The sequence below is a fragment of the Oreochromis aureus genome, linkage group 5, assembly GCF_013358895.1.
Source record: "Oreochromis aureus strain Israel breed Guangdong linkage group 5, ZZ_aureus, whole genome shotgun sequence".
Taxonomy (NCBI): Eukaryota; Metazoa; Chordata; class Actinopteri; order Cichliformes; family Cichlidae; genus Oreochromis; species Oreochromis aureus.
In genome coordinates this window covers 38,460,820-38,480,151 of record NC_052946.1, presented here as the reverse complement: position 1 = coordinate 38,480,151, position 19,332 = coordinate 38,460,820, and the positions used below count along the sequence as shown (strand labels likewise).

General features: G+C 41.0%; 2 protein-coding genes across 2 annotated transcripts in view; one reads left to right on the top strand and one right to left on the bottom strand.

Moving 5' to 3' along the window:
* The window catches only part of LOC120440348 (matrilin-2-like), a 41,680-nt gene extending 31,693 nt beyond the window's left edge, over positions 1-9,987 (top strand). Inside the window, exons 4-11 of the mRNA XM_039612679.1 lie at positions 83-241; positions 1,059-1,290; positions 2,327-2,449; positions 3,991-4,113; positions 5,957-6,079; positions 8,291-8,413; positions 8,737-8,859; positions 9,830-9,987. Of these exons, the coding sequence (XP_039468613.1) occupies positions 83-241; positions 1,059-1,290; positions 2,327-2,449; positions 3,991-4,113; positions 5,957-6,079; positions 8,291-8,413; positions 8,737-8,859; positions 9,830-9,987 (1,164 nt within the window). The remainder of the gene's footprint in view (positions 1-82; positions 242-1,058; positions 1,291-2,326; positions 2,450-3,990; positions 4,114-5,956; positions 6,080-8,290; positions 8,414-8,736; positions 8,860-9,829) is intronic.
* Positions 4,816-5,604, bottom strand: LOC120440299 (actin-related protein 2/3 complex subunit 3-A-like). Its single transcript, XM_039612624.1, has one exon. It carries the CDS (start codon positions 5,540-5,542, stop codon positions 5,006-5,008), a length of 537 nt encoding a protein of 178 aa, XP_039468558.1. The 5' UTR covers positions 5,543-5,604; the 3' UTR covers positions 4,816-5,005.
* Positions 9,988-19,332: the final 9,345 nt, after the last annotated feature.

Genomic DNA, 19,332 nt, shown 5'->3' with positions numbered 1-19,332 from the left:
TCATCTTGACAGCTAACACTTCTCATCACTACCTGGTCTTAAGATGATGTTTTAATCTTTGATTGCACTTCACTGCTTTCAGGTCCGCACTGAGTTCACTCTGAAGACTCACAGCAGGCTGAGCAACATAGTGAAAGCCATCAATCAGATCATCCCCCTCGCTCAGGGTACCATGACCGGACTCGCCATCAGATACATGATGAATGAAGCTTTTACTGCTGAGGCTGGAGACAGGCCAAAGGTACGTACTGGATGTCTTATACCCAATGAACCATTTTGTAACCAGTAACCAGTTTCCTTTAGTTGTGCTGGTGGTTTCAGGCATTTTAAATCTTTACTTTCCTTTTTAACTGTCTGTATTTAAATCATCACAGAAATAAATATCATTCAACAAAACCTCTTTTATGCGCAAAAAGTCAAATGTTCACATGGTTGAAAACTCTGTAACTGAGCCTGTGATTTGATACCATCACACAAGCTTTCAGCTTCACCTTTGCTCTGATCCTGAGCCCCGCCCCTTCACAAGGAAACAAGGAGTGGCCAACCAGTGGTAAAGCTAGTTAGGGGCTGTGCATATGCGTATCTCATCCAGTAACTACTGTTCTGTAGAACTTTGTTATAGCCGAACGTTTAGCAGAACTATCCATACATACAGACATTTCTATCTGGGTCATGGGAGCAGCAGTTTAAACCCAGGGTTACCCCTTCCAGGTCCTCTGGGGGGACACCAAAGCATTCCCAAGTCAGCCAAGAGATATAATCTCTCCATTGTGTCCTGGGCCTCCTGGGAGGACATGCCAAGGACACAAAAGACATTAAGGAATAAAAAAAGTGTAGATGAACTGCTGTAAGGGTCTAGTGCAGTGTGGATTGGACAGCAGTCAATAGCTGAGGCCCTGGCAGGCCAAACTCTACCTGATGAAGTTAGCTCTTAGGATAATAAAAATATAAAAAAAATAATTAAAACAATAAAATGTTTCTGAATTTATGGGCTAAAAAACAAAGATGGAGGGACATCAATAACAGCTGTCTGTGGTTGGTTCTGCCAATGCCTTCAGGTTCCAAATGTGGCCGTGATCGTGACAGACGGACGTCCTCAGGACCGCGTGGCTGAGGTGGCAGCTGAGGCAAGAGAAAAAGGCATTGAGATCTATGCTGTGGGCGTGGCCAGGGCAGATATGACATCACTGAGGGCCATGGCATCACCGCCCTTCGAGGACCACGTCTTCCTGGTTGAGTCCTTTGATCTCATTCACCAGTTTGGCATCCAGTTCCAGGATAAGCTCTGCGGTAAGACTGCAGGACTGGAAATACAAAACCTTAAAGTATACAAACAACTTCTATTACTACATTTGGTGCTTTTTATTTTTATTATTATTTCTAATACTTGTGCTATATTGTGTAATTTATTTAGATTCTGCATTTTCCTGTTACCACTTATATATCATACTGTGTTTTTATTTCAATATAAGATTTCATTGTACCTGAGAAGAATGACGATTATGAGATTATTCAAAAAAAAAATTCAGCTTTTAATCAGCAAAAAAATAACATTTGCCCTGAGCTGGACTCAGTTAAGATGAGTTGTGTAACTAGTAAGTTTTGAGATTCGTGTGAGTCTAAAATCTTACTGGAATGTAAAAACTCTCCAGTCTTTAAGGATTTGGAACTTGTGTTTCTATAAAATCTCCATCTAAAAGATTTTGTATTACAAATGGATCACTTTTATTTAAAGTCATCTTAATGTAAGACCAGTAAAAACTTCAGTTAAATCTTTGGGATTGAAATTTCATGACATTGGCTTCATCTGGGGCAACATAGATTTTTATGTAATTAAAAACACAACGTCTAGCTCGAGTTAAAATAAAAATAAAAATGCCCGTCTGACCGCACATAACCTAATACTTTTTCATAACAACCTCTGCAAATCCCTTAAGTGCTCGATATTTCCTCATGCTGCTATTATTCAACACTGGACTACAGCTAAAAAAAACCAGTCTGGTATCCTGTGGTGGGAGATGCAAAATGCAGACGAATAAAATAAATACAAAAAGTAAACCAATGAAATAAAATAGGCTCTCAGTGAAAATGATGAGTCCTGTAGCTAAGAGGTGACAGCAGGGGCTAAAACCACTTCTTTGATTCATTTTGGTTCTCAGAGCTTTTCGTTTTACAGTTTTCCTTCAGGGGCACCGATGATTCCTTTCTACAGGGAAAAACATTGTGAACAGTAACAAAGTTGTTGGAAATATGATTTTGATTTTGTGATAATGACCTTTAAGTTAAATATATTGAAGCTGATTTTGTGAATGCTGATCTGACACAGGCGTGGATCTGTGTCTGGAGTCAGACCACGGCTGTGAGCACATCTGTGAGAGCACTCCTGGATCCTACCACTGCCTCTGTCTGCCCGGATACACTGTGAACGATGACGGGAAGACATGCAGAGGTAATTTGCAGTTTGCTCCCCACTATACTGAACTATATACAGCGACCAGCAAAATCAAAAGGAAAACTGATATGAAACTGATATTAAAATGACAAATTGATAATTGAACAGTCTTTCCTTTTTGAACTCTATTTTTTATTTTTGTCTTCTACTAGAGGAGAAGTAGTAGAAATTCTGCAGGCAGGTGGTATAATCAGAATCTTTATTGTCATTGTGCTTTTGAACAATGAAAATTGTATCAAAACCATTCAGTACAAGTGAAAAAGGGCACTTTTAAGAGAAAGAAGTATATATGTATAATAAATTTTAAACAAAGAAAGAAAGAATAAAAGAAAATAACTCTTTTTATTGGGTGAATGTCAAAATCTCAGAACAAAGTTCAAAAAAGTTTCAGGGAAAACAAAAAGAGCACAGACAGTTTAACAAAGGACAGAGAACAGTCAGGCCCCACAGAGTGATTAATGATGGGAAACAGGAGGGAGAGGAACACAGGTGAACACACTTAATGACAGGTAAGAATAATCAAAAACTAAAAGCACTGGACTAACACCAAAATAGGGATGGGTATCGTTTAGGTTTTATCCGATACCAGTACCAAACCGGTACTTTTGAAATGTGCCGGTGCTTAAAGAATGGAGAACACAAACTTTGTCCAAAAACCTCTCATGTTTAGCTGTTTCCCACTTTTTCTTTGGTCATTTTAGCCTTTTTGGCCAGGGTGAAGGGAGTATCTGCCATCAAACAAGAAGACAGCTGCATGTAACTACGATGGTGTTTGCTAGTTCACCTTACATGCATTATTTTAATAACGTGGTTAGCCTACTCAACGTAAATTACACACGAACAATATTAAGCTACTCACGCAGAGAAGAACAGCTGCTGCTGCCATCATCATCCTCATCATTTCTGCTACACTGGCAGGGCTAGGGGCCAGGACTCTCCTCTTCGGGTTCTTGGGGGATGTTGCTAACTCCGGGTCCGATAACAGGCACCACACCTGCAGTAGTGCTCGGTGTGAGGTCTCGCAGCAAGCTATTAAATACGGTGCATTTCTCGGCTTTTAAAAAAACGTTATGCATCACCAGGTGTTTCATCAGATTTGAGGAGTTACCTCCTTTGACAGTATCACAGTATCAGCTTAAAGCACTTGTTGCAGGCTGCTGAGTTTGCATCATTTGCTGTGAAGTACAGCCAGACTTTTGACGGCTTCGTCTTGGGCATTTTTAATCTGTAGCTCTGCTCTAAAAGAACGTACGTACCTGGGCCCGCCTACTACGCTTGCAAAGGTAAAATGATTGGCTAGAATGCAAAGTGTATGACATCTCAGGAAAAAAAAGCACCGCTGTCACATGTGTGACAGAAAAAAACAGAATAAAAGAAAAGAAAAAGTCAGTTTTAGACCAGAAAATCAAACAAACACTGGAGAGTGCTTTTAAAAAGTAATATCATTCGTGTGTGTGTGTGTGTGTGTGTGTGTGTGTGTGTGTGTGTGTGTGTGTGTGTGTGTGTGTGTGTGTGTGTGTGTGTGTGTGTGTGTTTAGCCATAGATCTGTGTGCTGAGAGAAAACATAACTGTGAACAAATCTGCGTCAGCTCCCCGGGCTCCTTCACCTGTGACTGCAACAAAGGATACAAACTGAACAACGACCAGAGGACCTGCTCAAGTTAGTCACACACACACACACACACACACACACACACACGTGCAAATTCACACATCTCATATCGATCACCTTTATGTTATTGATTGAAATGTGTTCTGCTGTCATTGATTCTGCTGCTTGGTGAGTGTGGGTTTGCATTTTGTTCCTCCGTCTCCAGTTTGTACAATAAAACATTTGGTCGTAGATCTGCTTTGAAACTTTCCTCACACTGCAGGAAGTAACATACAACTCCATGTACGCCCACCTTAACTGCACACAGTCAGGACACATGAGGCTGATTTATGAGAAGCATTTAAATGAAAATCTCTAAAACACAAGTTAACAAGCATAAATTCTCAAACAGTACAGTATGTTTACACTAGAGCCTTAATTTCAATGCATTCTATTCATGCTGTGTTTCATAAGCCAGGACATCGAGTCCCACACTCCTAATTAGCATGAGGCTGAGGTTTAAGCTAGTTTATGGAAACTGGAACATCTGGTATGATGTGTTTCTTCTGAAAACCTTTGACAATCGTTGTTGTTTATCTAAGATACACAGACTCAGTCTGCTGATTTTCTCGCCTCAAATGTTTCAGAAGACATTTCACTGGACTGTTCATCAAAGTATGAGAAAGTTTCCGTGTGAGCCAGCACGTCAGTTATGGTTTGAAATCCTGGGACAGAAAGCGAGTACGAGCTTTTCACATAATCAGTTACAGCTCTTCTTTTTTTTTTCGTCTCCATAATTGCTTTATTGAATTAAGCACCAGCTCAATATAATCAGCATCCATACAAGTGAAGACATGCTTGAACATAAACTGTATAAAATCTTAACACAAAAGCAGACTCTCCTTTACCACCCCACCCAAAAATCCATCTTGCAAGTGTAGAAAACTGCAGTCCTAGTTGCTCACTGTCCAGGGGCTGACAGGCTTTTGTTCATGAACTGCTTCTTGACGAAGCAAACCCACCACTTGCTGGGTTTATCTGTCTGGGGGTCAAACACACGATCACATAGCCTCAAGCCAGTCTCCTGTCGGAGCTGCTGGAGGTAGGCCCTCATAGTCTCTTCCTCTTGCTTGTTTGCAGACTTGACATACATAGCATTAAGGGGGAAGCCAGGTTCTCCAGGAATGGGAAAGTTTGTGATGCCCAGAGTGTACATCTCCTTTTCTCCCTGGCTCCTGGAGCTGCACTTCTGTAGCTTCTTTAGGCATTCAGAAATATAGAGTGTGACATAGATCAGTGTCCTGTCTGCCTCATTCTTGATTTCATAGTTCTTAAAGAAAACATTGGCCTTGAAGTAGTAGATAGCCTCGTCAATAATATCAGAATCTACGCCGTCTCCTCTGGCTGGTCCTTTAAACTGAGTTTTGACGGGGAGCAAAGCCATGTTCCCCACCAGCCTGGTTTCGGGGGCCATCAGGTTTGAGTGATACGCCGGCATGTTGAATGATAAATATCAGTCCAACTGCTCAGCGACTGAAATATTCCAACACTTGCAAGATACTGCTTCCGTTACAGCTCAGTGTTTGCATGATTGTGGCATTCACTAAGAGATGGAGAGCACCTGTCAGTCACCGATAGCATCACCGCCTCGCGGCTCACCTTTTAAGCAACAGTGTGAACCCTCGCAGTAGAAAACCCATGTAGAGATATATAGTTAGAAATGATCATTTCATTGTATTTGTATATCAGCTTATTGCAGTAAGACTTATTCACAAATAAGGTTCATATTTGCGACAGAGCTAGCAGGTAAAAGTCGAGACTAACTGAGAGACAAGGGGAACATAAATGCAACCCACACATGTGGCTGCTGTCCTCTCTGCTGCTTATGGCCTCGCTGCTTTCCTCCCCTCAGTGATCGACTACTGTTCGTTTGGGAACCACAGTTGCGATCACGAGTGTGTGAGCGTGCTCAATGGCTATCGCTGTCGCTGTAACGAGGGATACAGGCTGCTGGAGGACGGCAAGACCTGCCAGGGTAAGCAGAGCGAACATGGAAGAAAAATCATAAATGGTTAATAACACAGCCACGATGTCCACTGCTGTTATGACGGAGGTGAGGATCTGATTTCTTTACACTGAAACCGGCCTGACCCAACTGCTAATGCATGATTTAGAACATTAACGTTTCCCAAATGTATCTCTGGATTTGGTTACTAGCTAATCATGACATTATGCAGAGCGCTGGAAGAAATCCACACTACTAAATTATCATTTTTTGAGGTCACCACAAGATGATGAAAAACACTTTAATGATCGCTTTTTTTTAAACAATCGAATCAAGACCTGAGAGATGGTGCCAGAGTAAAGCAGCATGACTAATATGCAGTAGCTGTTTTTCAGTCCCCACTCAAACTTTATAGAATTCCTCAAGATACGGGAATAATTCAAGGAGTGTTTCAGCATGGAAAAATTAGCACAGGTACAGTAGAGAGCATGCGAAGGCCTAAAATACCAATGTTTGGTGTTCTTAGCACACTTCTGCTACAACAGCAATGTGGCAGAAAGCAGAGCATTCGATTCCTAGCATGACCAGTGGGGTAGCATGTGATTATTAAAGAAGCCCTATTCTGCTTATTTCCACCTCCATCTTTGAGGCTTTGCATGATTCAAAATAATCCATCTTATACTGAAACTCCATGCAGGCCTTCAGTTCAAATTCTGTCTGAAACAAGCTGTGTTCGCTCCCAAGAGTTTCACATCCAGAGCTTTGTATTAGGTATATCCCTCTGTGACATCATAGATCCAAAAGTAGAAAAAAGCTGTCTGAAACCTGACGTGTTCAGAGTCGTCTGATGCCTGAAATGAGTGCTTGCTTCACAGCGACTACTGGTGAATATTATTTACACATGACTAATTTTAAAGACTAGAACTATTTAACATTTACTACAATACATGCTGCGCCCAGTGCATCAGGAAGCATGTCATGTGTCTTTACAGCTGAGGCACCTTTTCTGAACAAAGTTACAAACAACATAAAAATGAATAAACTGCTTTGAAGTTATTCAGCACCGACTTAAAGAAGCTGACTTTAAGGATGAAACAGCAAAGAGAAAATGTCATTTAAAGTTTTAAAGAAGAAAATAAGTTTGCTTGTAGGATCTCAGGAAGTTGTTACACAAAATAGACAGAGTCCCGATCGGTCTGCAGAATGAATCCATCACTGAGGTGCTGTCAGTTCCTACTTTTGATGCATTTCCATGCTCTTTAACATAAAAATAAATCTAGTGGACCTTGGGCCCAACTTTGGAAGGACTGACATCAGAGGTTATGAGAGAGGCTACAAAATTACCAATGACTGGCTGATGGAGTCCTCATTTTCTTCCCATTTAAATAACGCCAACTTCTACATCTGTGGCCTGCTTCTGTGAATTTCCTGACATTAGTCGTTCTGACTTTCAGCCTCAAAGTGTTGAGTTTTCTGTTGTCAGCCTTTTGGCTTTGGGACCAGTCTTATGTTTGTTAGCAATGCTTAGCTTAAAAGCAGCTCTACATCAGACACCAGGACCTCAGAAACTGAGTTTATTTGTTACTTATAGCATGTTTAAAAAACTCAGTTGAGCACGAGCACATTGTGTTGTGGTAGAAAAAAGGCAGGAAGCGTTTACTGAGGACCTCATGTAAGGTGTCAGACTCATGTAGTGACAATTACCCAACAACAGCTGCAGCAGAGCACCTCTTCATCAGGAACCTTTAAAATTAAGACCATTTACAACCTTTGGGGGAGCAAAGACTTCCTGTTCTCCTGAAGCTGTACACATCTTCACAGCATGAGTAAGACACAGTGTAACTGTAGTTCTTCGCAAAAAGGAGACATTTTTAAATAATTTGCAGTCGCCTTTGAATACACAGTTTATAAGACATAAGTGTGACTCACAGTGAATTATGATTTTGATTCAAAGATTCAAACTTATCATTTAAAGGAGTCCAGATGAATAAAACAGGATAGCGTGCTTATATTTGAATAAATCCTGTCATCTCAGAGTTTGGGGTTATTGCATGATGTCTACCATTTCCAGAAATTAATATCTGGCATTTAGTCCATCTATCTGAGCACTTACTGGAAAACTCTGAGAGCAAAATCCAAAGCAGATGTAAGAAGTATATTTGTTTGGCTCAGACGCTGATAAATGTTTAGAAAAAAACATCTTAATCACAATTACACACTTTAACTCGATGTGTTGTTCAGCCATTGACCTGTGCGCTGAGGGGAAGCACGACTGTGAACAGATCTGCATCAGCACGCCGGGCATCTACACCTGCGACTGCAACAATGGATACACGCTCAATGAGGACGAGAAGACCTGCACACGTTAGTCAAGCCCTCCTGCAAATACACACAGGTGTACACACACCTGCAGAAACACACTCAAGTCAGAGAAAAGACTGCTCTTTCTCCTGTTCGGTCTATGAGTTATTAATATGAAATAGTTGTTGTTTCCAGCTCCTTTAAAGTAAGGACTGAAAATTGACTCCATCTGGGTCTCTGAACAGTTTGGAAACATCACTTTTATTTAACACATTTCATCATAGACACATAGAGTCACATTCACTCACTATAATGTTATAAATTGGGAATAATGTGTGTGTGTGTGTGTGTGTGTGTGTGTGTGTGTGTGTGTGTGTGTTACTCAGCCATTGACCTGTGTGCTGAGGGAAAGCACGACTGTGAGCAGATCTGTGTCAGCGCTCCGGGCGTCTTCACCTGCGACTGTAACAAAGGATTCAAACTCAACAAGGACAAGAAGACCTGCACAAGTCAGTGAATCTCACATGAAAACCCTGCGTTAAATTTGTTTTGCTGTTTGCTTCCAACCACTATCATTTTGAAAAAAAGCAGGGAGTGGTCACTAAAAGATGTCACTGAGCTGTTGATTCACTCCGTCAGGCCTCCCAAAGGTGCTGTGGAAACCGCGATGAGTTCAGGTCTTCATTGAAGGATGGATGTAAATTCTAGATACATTTCTTATGGAATTACTTATTATCCAAGAAAAGTTATGAGCACACTTTAATGAGGACTGGCATATTCATTTAGTTTGTAGAGAGATTCTTTTGTAATATCATCCTCTAGATAAGTGAAATAAACAGGCAGAAACCGGCTGTTGGAGCTCCGCTTCTTAACGGCCATGGTGTCGATTCCCAGGTTGACACCATGTGTGAAGGCTGCTAGATTAATCACATTTTTTATTTCAGAAAACAAAATGGTTGTGAAAAAACATTTTTTTTCTCATAGGTCAGCTTTTATTTATTTTATAAATCTTGTGCATTTGTTCCTTTTACGTTGGTGCCCATTAGAGCTCCTCTAAAACCCAAACTCACACAGCTCTGCTGGAGCCTTTCGATGAACAGCATCAGTTCTTCAAAAGGTTTGTGTAGCTGAACTTGTGGAAGGATTAATGAGTCTTTCTCTGCCCGGCCATCTTATTGGGGGTTCAATAAGACACATTTTTTAAAATTCAGTAAATCTATGATGTTGCTAAATAATGATGCTGTTATTAAATAATGTGTTTTTTTGGAGGTGGTTTTCACCATAATCTTGACTAGAACAGCAGCAAGAATAAGTGTTGACCTCCCCGAGGTTTTGTGGAGGTCCAACTCTTCCACACCTGTTCACTAAACCTTTAGTTGTTGTGCATTACTTGCAGGTGAACAGGTTTATTGAGGTCTGGCTGGCATGTGTCTCTCTCTGCTATGGTGTAATATGTGCTTTCTGTCTGTGTGTTGTCAGACATGAACATGTGTAACACAGTGGAGCACGGCTGTGAGTACCAGTGTGTGAGCACTCCAGGCTCTTATCACTGCATCTGCCCCGAGGGACAGCTGCTACAGGACGACGGCAAGAGCTGCGGCAGTAAGTCATCATCTGTGCAAATGCAAATCGTCTGACCTGTTTCAGCAGCCCCGAGTTAGTTTAAAGAAACTCAGCACTCTGTGCAGAGAGAGCTGCTTCAGGATTAAGATGCTGTGGCTCCTGTGTGAAACAGCAGAAACGCTGCTGAAAAAATGCAGGATTTTTATTAAATCAGTCTAAGACAACAAAGCTCAAAGATAAACTATTAACCTGCACTGCTGAGCTTCACTATATTTTAAGCCAAAGCATAAGAAATCTATTACAGAGGAGGATTCAGATTCAGGGCTTTTCAGTGGCAGCTGGACGTTGATCAGGTGACTCTCACCGAAAGGAAAAAACATTCAGACCCCGAGCAGAGGTTATGTCTCAGGAAAGGAAATAAAGATGTACAATGATCTCAAACTGATGTTAAAAGCAGCTCAGTGATGTCTGGATGAAACGAGCTGGACAAAGACGAAGATCTTTGGATTTTTTTATTCCTCCTGGGAGGGCGAGCGAATACCAGCGTGCCTGCCAGTAAGCTTCACATCACATTCTGGGGCAGAGAGAGAGTCTCATTTATCATCGCTTCAAGAGCTACGCCCTGAAGCGAGATCGGTCAACTGTAGACCAGACAACAAACGACGGAGGCCCAGAAAAGTACAATCAAACGATGAGTTTATTGACAACGGAGAACAACCGTCAGCATATGGCTTATTTGCTCTGACAAAAATACACTGAGTTCTGGTTTTATAGCATAGAGGATCACACCCCCACATACACGTCAATACAGGTCAAAAATACATTATGTCCAGTCATTGTTTACAGACAAGGGTACATCTTGTACATCTCTAATAACTATAAACAGACATATAACTTCTCTCTTTGATAACACCTTCCTTTTAAGGTAATAACTTCAAGCTTCAGGGCCTCTAAGGGCTAATAATGGACCCTCGTCCTCAATCTCTAAGTAGACTGAATTGGCGCAGGTCTCAAATAAGAAGCAGAAGACACTTGGGCCTTCGCTCAGGCCTGCTACTAGATTTATGTGTATTGTAAGCATGCATGCAATTAACCTGCTATGTTCTCATCTTCCCTCAACATGTATCACCTGGACACTCTCACCAGTGAAGCTTAAAACCCTCTTGGATAGAACATCAACTCTAAACAAGCACAGTTATGCATTGTGTATAGAATGAACTAAACCTGTAAATAGAATGAATGTGATGACAAACATATTCAATGCCATATGAACCCTGTAAACAATATTACTGATAAAATAATACTGTAGAACATGTTATTAATGCATTTATCATAAGGCAGAGTATATGGCAGCAATAAAGAATCTCTAAATCCCAACATTCCCTCTTTTGACATTCCATCAAGGAATGTCACCACACCTCATGTTGTATCACTCCCTGCCCCACTCTATGGGTTCTAAGTTCATCTGGTAGATGCCTCAACCCAGCCAGGGTTAGGAACCCTCGCCATTACTTTTACCAACAATCCTCTGACACAAGGAATGATACAACAACTAGCGATGACCAGTATTCCCAAAAGTACAGTCAAAGAAAACATCACTGACATAGCCACACCTTTCCATTGTCCAAACACAGATGTCATCCAGGACGCCAGCAGATTTTCGATACCTGAGTGTTCATGCCTAGTTTTAGACAATTCGATTTTGCTCTCCGTCAGTGAACTCGGACCCAATTGTTCTGCGAACCCCATCATGGCGTCCCTGGTTTGGTTAGAGAGTCTCAGCAGATTCCAATGAACATAGTTACTTTCAAATTCTACCACTATCAGATTTACCAGCTTGTACTCATCTGGAACTCTCCTGGGCACTCCAATAGAGTCTATCCAGGTCGGAGAGTTTAACCTAGGGTCATATGCATGTGTACCCTGGGTCCCTCTTCGCCAAAATATGTCTCTTACCTCTGGCGGCTAAGGTACGTGTGTTGTGTTGTGGAATAGCCTTTACCTGGTTCCCAATAAGCATGAGCGGAGCTCCCAATCGCACCATCACACATGTCCCTACGCTTCCCATAGGAACACGAGTATTTTCCCCACAGTAATAATAGAGCCCACTTTTTGCCCATGTTCCAATTATCATGCTAGGGTCGCTTACATTGTTTGTGGTTCGTCCCGTGAGTGTGACAGCACACCAAGTTGGGTCGATCTCTCCCACCTTGTACTTTTCATTATCTGTAGAAAACTTAAAACATGTGAAGTTATCTTGTTTTGGCATAAATGGTCCCACTGCTGTCTGCTTTGAAACGGCAGGGAAAAGTCTGGACAGCAAAGTACAGTTTCCAGTAGTCACTGCACTTCTAGTTAACTGTAACATACAATCCTAGCCCCACTCATCCTCTAATGCAACGGTGCGGGCTCTATAAACAACCGTGGCCTAGCTGACTACAGGCAACACAGTCAGATACATGTTGTTCTCTAGCATTTTGAGCCACCCAATCAAGCCAGAGGTTACTGTCCTTGAAACCGGTGGCACGCTTTATCAAATCCTTAGGCTTCAGTCTAAAGTAATCTGTTGTCAGAAGTACTCTCCCTTTTGGTTCCTGTTCCTTTTGAGCTACTGTTCCCGAAGTTACCATCTGATCAGTCAGAATGGTGATTAAGCTTTCTCTGAGCGGCTTAGACTTTGCATCAACTAAATTTACCCTAAGCATATCATGGGGTCATTGCAGACCCGTACATCATACGCTCTCCAGCTACTACTAGCTCCTGTACACTTAATAACGTCACACAAATCAAATGTGAATGAGCTGGTAGACCCTTTACCATAATTCAACTCTATGCCATTGTTCATGCTGAGACACTCATCACCTTTACCTGACACCTCGCGCTTTTGTGTTTTTTACCGATCCCGTTTTAGCAACTACAGTCTCAGGAAGTGCTGGGCTGGACTGGCCTCCGTGTTCAGACAAGTGGTCCAGAGTGCCCTGCAAAATATAGACAATAAACAACACAGCCATAGTTAATATCATTGCATACAATAAACATGTAGTTGTAAGGAACATTCTAATCAGTTTTCTCATTACGTGTCTCTGACTCGTGTGTTTGCATCATGTTATATAAACTTTATATCCTGGAATGAAACTCCCTGCTTTTGTGGAGTCCTCAACTTGTCACCGCTCCTTTCTGCTGGCGTGGCGACCTTCTGCGCTGCTCCTCTTCTCTCTTCGGCCTCCCAGGTAGACTACTGGTTGGCCCGTTGCACAGGTGAGAGGATTTATTTTGCCTCTGCTCGTTATCGTTGACACCTGTGTTAGTTAAAGACGAGTTTTCCTCTAGCAAGCTCTCATGTGCTGGCGCACACTGCGACCAATGATACCAGGCATCGCCTTTCCCTTTAGTTGACCTGCTATAGTTGTTCTGGCAACGACCTCATAAGGACCAGTCCAGCGTGGCTCCTTCCACTGCTGGAGCTCCTCGTGGGCTCAAATTCAGTTCCTTGTTTGCAGACTCAGTCTCTGTTGTGCTAATGATGTCATAGTGAACGCCTGCGAGTTCACATATGCCACCACACTATGTGTAATCAGAACTTTTAGTGAGTGTTCTCTCACTACATGTGCTGTTTTCACATTATTTTGGCAACCCCTGCTGCATGCTGTGCGCATGTAGGGTGCCTTGCTTCTGTTGGACTCCACCTTATGCTGACATACATAAGTACCTGTCTTTCTTTATTCAATCATCTTCTGGGGTGAGAGACCTCTGCACAGCTCAGACGCCAGTTGCAAGAGCTCTCTAACATTAGAATCATCAGCTGTGACTTATATGGTGTTATTTCGGTACTTTACACGTCACACAGGCTTGAACGTTGTTTATATGGGGAGTTCCTCTTTTTGTGTCTATATCTATTAATATGCCTTGTGCACTAAAACTTCCTGTTTTCAGTCTGGCTGAGCTCTTGTTTGTAAGTCAAAGGTGGCCTTGCTCTATAAGCCTTCATTATTAAAGTACATAAAACAGGATAATGAGCAGGTACACATTAAAAATATTTCTTTTATTCCTAACACCAGTCCCCTTTTCATTTCTCACTTGAGAAATGAACTAATTCCTAATTTATCACATTAAGTTTACTTCAATACAATTCAATTGAATTTTATTTATATAGCGCTAAATCACAACAAAAATTGGCTCCAGGCGCTTCATAGATACAGAGAAAACCCAACAATCTTGTGACCCCTATGAGCAAGCACTTTGGCAACAGTGGGAAGGAAAAACTCCCTTTTAACAGGAAGAAACCTCCAGCAGAACCAGGCTCAGGTACGGGCAGCCATCTGCTGCGACCGCTCGGCGTGAGCCAACAGAGGCTTTGAAGAGAGAGACCTAATATTTAATAATCCACATTTCACTGTTTTATTCTTCGGTTCAGATGTGGATTCTGTATTGTTCTTGCTTTGTTACTATTGATGTTTAAGTTGTTTTATTGCTAGATTTGGTTTGTTGCTGTCTGTTTGGGAGCTGACATAGTCTCTATGGATAAGGGTCTTTGGCGGGGTAGCATCAGGAGAGAAGCTCCAGAGAGGCATGTTCCCTGTTAAAGCTAAAATATAACAAAAGAAATTATGCTAAACAAACAAAACCTTTCAATTCCCCAACCCTATCTGTCTCCTCAACGGGTTGTATGTTTTCAATGTTTAAAATAAATCAAACAAATAACTTAAGCTGTGTGGCGGCACCTTGCGTTTACGCCAGGCTGTGAGCTGCCCTAAATCTACTTGCTACACCCCTTTTCACCTAGTTTAATTTTTTTTCAATCCTAATTTAAACTATTCCTGACTTCCCTCAGTGCACACTGTAAAGTGTAAAAGATACAATTAGCTTTCTCCTGGTAAAGGTCCTACATTATTTTCTCGACCTTTGGAAACATCCTCTATCGAGTTAACCCATTTCATTTTTCAAACTTAGGCCTGATTTCTTCGCCCCTTTAACGGGTAGCGCATATCCGGTCTGAACACTGTGTTTGGGCAATTTACTTAATTGTTGCAGGATTTCTATGTTATGTAAAGTTCCTCTCATCCCTTTTATGCTTCCATTATAACCTGTGTCTAACAAGCTTTTGATCTTCTTTGTAATATAAACAACTAGGTGTATTTGTGCTCTGTTTCTCTCCTTTCTCTGGTTGGTTCCGTTCGATCTCAGGCTTCCAGGATTCTTGCCACCCCTGTGGTCGCTGTGGTCCTGAACTCTTCTCCTGTAAAGGATAGAAAACAAACAGCCTCTCTCTGCTACACCTCACTAATCTACTGTGTTCATCTAAGGTTCCTTTAATCATTCAAAGTTGTTTCACCATATCATGTTCTGGGCTCTGTCCTTTATATTAACTTTACTTAATCTCCATGCCCTTCATGTGTGTGAGCAACACTTTTAGTTTTATTAAACACGCCCAGGGTAAGGTATAAACCATCACCATCTGAGCATAGAAACAGATCAAAAGAACCAAAAACAATTTCTATATCTAAATTATCAAAAACCCCAAACGTCATAAAAGCGATCCTAAAACCCATTTCAAATTAAACCTTAAATCCTATAACTCCCCTTTTGTGACACATCTTATGTGTTACAAACTCAAAATCCTTCACTCGAGCTTAGGAGATTAAAAGAAAACGTTAGTCATATCATATTAGATATTCATGCTCCGGCCCTTCAGACCTGTGTTTAAGGAATGAAATCAAATTAATCATTATGTCAAATCTTTTCTTGGCTCCATCCCCAGCCTGCATCCTTGGAACTTCCTAGAAACAAAAACCTGTGTGTTAACCAGAACTTCACATTTCATACTCAGTTTTTCCCCACTTATGATCCAACCTGTGTTATAAGAAAGAAAACTTAAAACAGAAAAGTTATCAGTCATGTGTCTAACCTTAGTCCAGTCTTTATCTCAGTGTCCAGTCGGTCCAACCTATGGTCTGCCTCGTCCGTCCAGTCACCATCCATTTACACACATTCACTCACATGCATTAACATCAGGTATTGCTGACAGTGGAGACTATCTCGCAAATATTCAGTCTTCACTCTCAGCAACATCAACTCATTTATTTGTTTTACTTTGTTTTTAAGAAAATAGTTCTTTCTGCTTTTAGACTGGATTGGCTCATGGCAATCCTTTTTAGACAGAGACTTAGCCTTCTCCTCTGCCCATTGTAATCTGGAGAAGGTCACCGAGAATTTTCAGCGCTGTTATCCACTCTTTTGCAGGCCTGCTTAGAACAAAAATGAGAAGAAGAGAGCTGATTATTAGCTCATCAAAGTACCAAACAAAATCACCTGACAGGTTTTTCTAAGTGCACTGTTACAAAATGATGGACCCCTTAGACATGTGCATGTTTGATAAAACTCCTCTATTAAAATAAGAAAACAACACAAATCTAACCGATAGAAGTAACCCATCACTACAACAACAACCTCAACAATCTTAAACACAGAACATTTTGCCACAAGTTCTTCAAGGTCCTGACTCTCTCAGGTCAACTTAACATAATTTCACCTGCTCAAAACACAGAAAATCTCGTTAAACACCACACAACTTGCACACCATCAACACTAAATTCTAAATTTTCTCTTCTGAAAACTTACTACGCACTAAGCGAGTTGGACAACATGATAAACAGACTCCTATGCTAAACCTGCTATCTGATCTTCATGAGCTCTTTTGTATTCTAAGGTTAACGCATTTTCTATTTGTGTGTGTGATTGTGTATATGTTTCTTTTCGTGGTTTTTTCAGACTCCTCACAAGGTTCCACTTAAACAGTCAGTTTTTCTCTTTCCCAAATTTGATCTCCTCCTTAAATAACAACATTCCTTGTCCTCAGCCAGAAGTTAAAGCTTGATTTTCAGGTTCAGGGAACAATTCACCCTGAAAGACAGTGAGTGTCTCCCTCTTTGGCTCATCACTCGTCATTGTTAATGACGTTTCCCCTCTGCCCCAGCGGCTTTACCCTTGAAGCCCGTCTCCACCAGTGAGTCCAAGCTCACTTAGGGACCTAGGTTCAAGCAATCGTGACTGCGCCTTGCCTTAGGTTGTCCCAGGGTTTCGAGGTGGGATCTTACCCGTCATGGGCTGTCCAGCCTTCCATGCTTCGCCTGATACGGGGGCCAAGTGGGCACGGGTGCTATGAGGGAGGGACACACTGACTCTGGAAATCAAAGGAGTGTAAGCTGCTTTCTTCATTTCATCAGTATATTAAGCTATCTCACTTCTTGATTATTCCCAACATTTCACCTGTAACAATTTGTGTACGTGTGTTTTCTATTCATTAATGTAATTGTTAGTTCATGTATTTATTTTCTCAGTCTTTCTTTTTCTAAAACATGTAATTAATATATTTTATTACTTTTCTTAAGACATTCAGTCTCTAATTGCTCTCTTTTCATGCTGCAACGTCTCTCCCAGCTATAATCAGACTTCCTGTTTGACGCACACACACTCTCTCAGGCCTCCTCTATTCATGCACTCTCCTATGAGTTATTATTACTTATTTATTATTTTGTACAAATCACACAGAATCATTCAAATCAAGTACTCACAACATTCACACACTTAGAAGCACTCAAAATACGCTTTCCTAAGAGTATTTTATCAAACATGCTTGCTTAGAATCAGAAAGAGCAAGTAGACAACACTCAGTGCGTCTGTCCTCTTAAAAGAAGAGAAATAAACACATATGGGACAATTCTCCCCATCTTAGACAAAATGTGACCTTAAATGTCCGTTTGCAAGTCATGTTCTTCTCTACACGACTCTTGGACTCCAGGGCATAAAACTTTAAACCTAAGTTTTACTTTTACCAGAACTAGTACTTTACCAGAACCCTCATATGTCCAATAAGACTGCTATATGTGCAATTCTTTCTTTGACAAAGTTGTATCTTGTATTTTCTTACTCAGCTGTATATAGTATTGGTATTCTATTTTATTCTATTCTACTTTATTTTATTGCATTCCAGTGTTTTCTAATTTCTGCTGCATAACTTTGCACTTTTGCTTTAACAAAACAAATTTCCCAGCTGTGGGACTAGTAAAGGTCATCTTTATCTTTAACTAGCCCTAACCTAAATCCTGTCTCATCCACTGCTGAAATTCTAGTTCAATGAACACGTGTTGCAGTTTAAAATTAAAAGAGGAAGTAACTCACACCCAAGAACTGTGTGTGTGTGTGTTAATGTCTGTGTCCCTTTAAATGAAAAAGGTGAACACATGTGGTGAGTTTTCCTCAATTTACACAAAATATGACATTAAATATCCTTTTCTAATTCCTGTTCTTCTTTAAACACCATGAATGACCTCCAGGTCATAACCTTTGGACTTATAACTCTGATATAAGTCCACACAGCGCACCAAGCACAGAGAAAATTCAACCTCAGTGCTTCAGAATTCTCCTCAAAATTCAGAGACTGTTTCTGTCATTTATCTGCCCAAGAACTTCATCATATGGACCTCGCCGGGTCCAGTAATCTTCAGCACACGTATCTCACTGCAGCCAGTGAAGATTTAAAAACAGTTTATTGTCTCAGTTTACCCAGTATTAACTTATCAGGTGGACCGCAGCCGATCCATACATCTCACACAATCGTGTGTCCACATTTACACAACTTATTCTTCACCTATCAGAATTACTTCAACATGGTGAACATTAATTTTCCTTTAGAATCAACTTACCATTAGAACTCAAGATCACAGCTGACTCGATTCTCTGAAATCCTGAGTCAGTTAAAACACCTTGCTCAACTCACGGTGTTCTTTTCTCGGACCCTTCGTCCGAGCTCACTCTTTACCCCGGCATCTCCCCAGATTGTTACGAGATCTTCATAAACCCAAAAGTAAGCATATTATTTCCCTAATCAAAAGTGAAGCCGTTCCTCACACAGTAATTCTTCATCCAACAGCCTTTGTGTTTTGAAACCAAAAGAGAGAAAGAACAGCGCCCAATTTTAAACTGTGCATGTTGTCACTGAACAACACACACACACAGACACAGACCCAGGGCAATTCTTCCTGGATCATTTATCAACGTTCGAACAAACACAGTCCGCATTGATTATTTTCTGGACCTCAGCAGATCCACCAAAATTCATATAAATATATCAGCCATTAACCAATTTATTTCTTTTCCTCAGACCGCGCCGGATCTGTTACTTCAGCACAATAAACACTGATTTTCCTTCAAAATCAGTTTACCAAGAGCCACAAAACCATTTCTGACTCGATTTTCTGAACTTCTGTGTCACTTAAACATCCTGACAGCACCAGGTGTTTTCTGTCGGACTTCCTCGTCCGAACTTAATCCTTTACTTACAAATAAGCGTCTCCCAAAATGATCCTCTTGATCATTAGCTATTCACCGAGCCCAAAACTCTCGGCAACACCACCTGACAT

What these genes read in the sequence shown, in the direction of transcription:
- LOC120440299 (XM_039612624.1), bottom strand. Translation starts at nt 5,542, where the DNA reads ATGCCGGCGTATCACTCAAACCTGATGGCCCCCGAAACCAGGCTGGTG.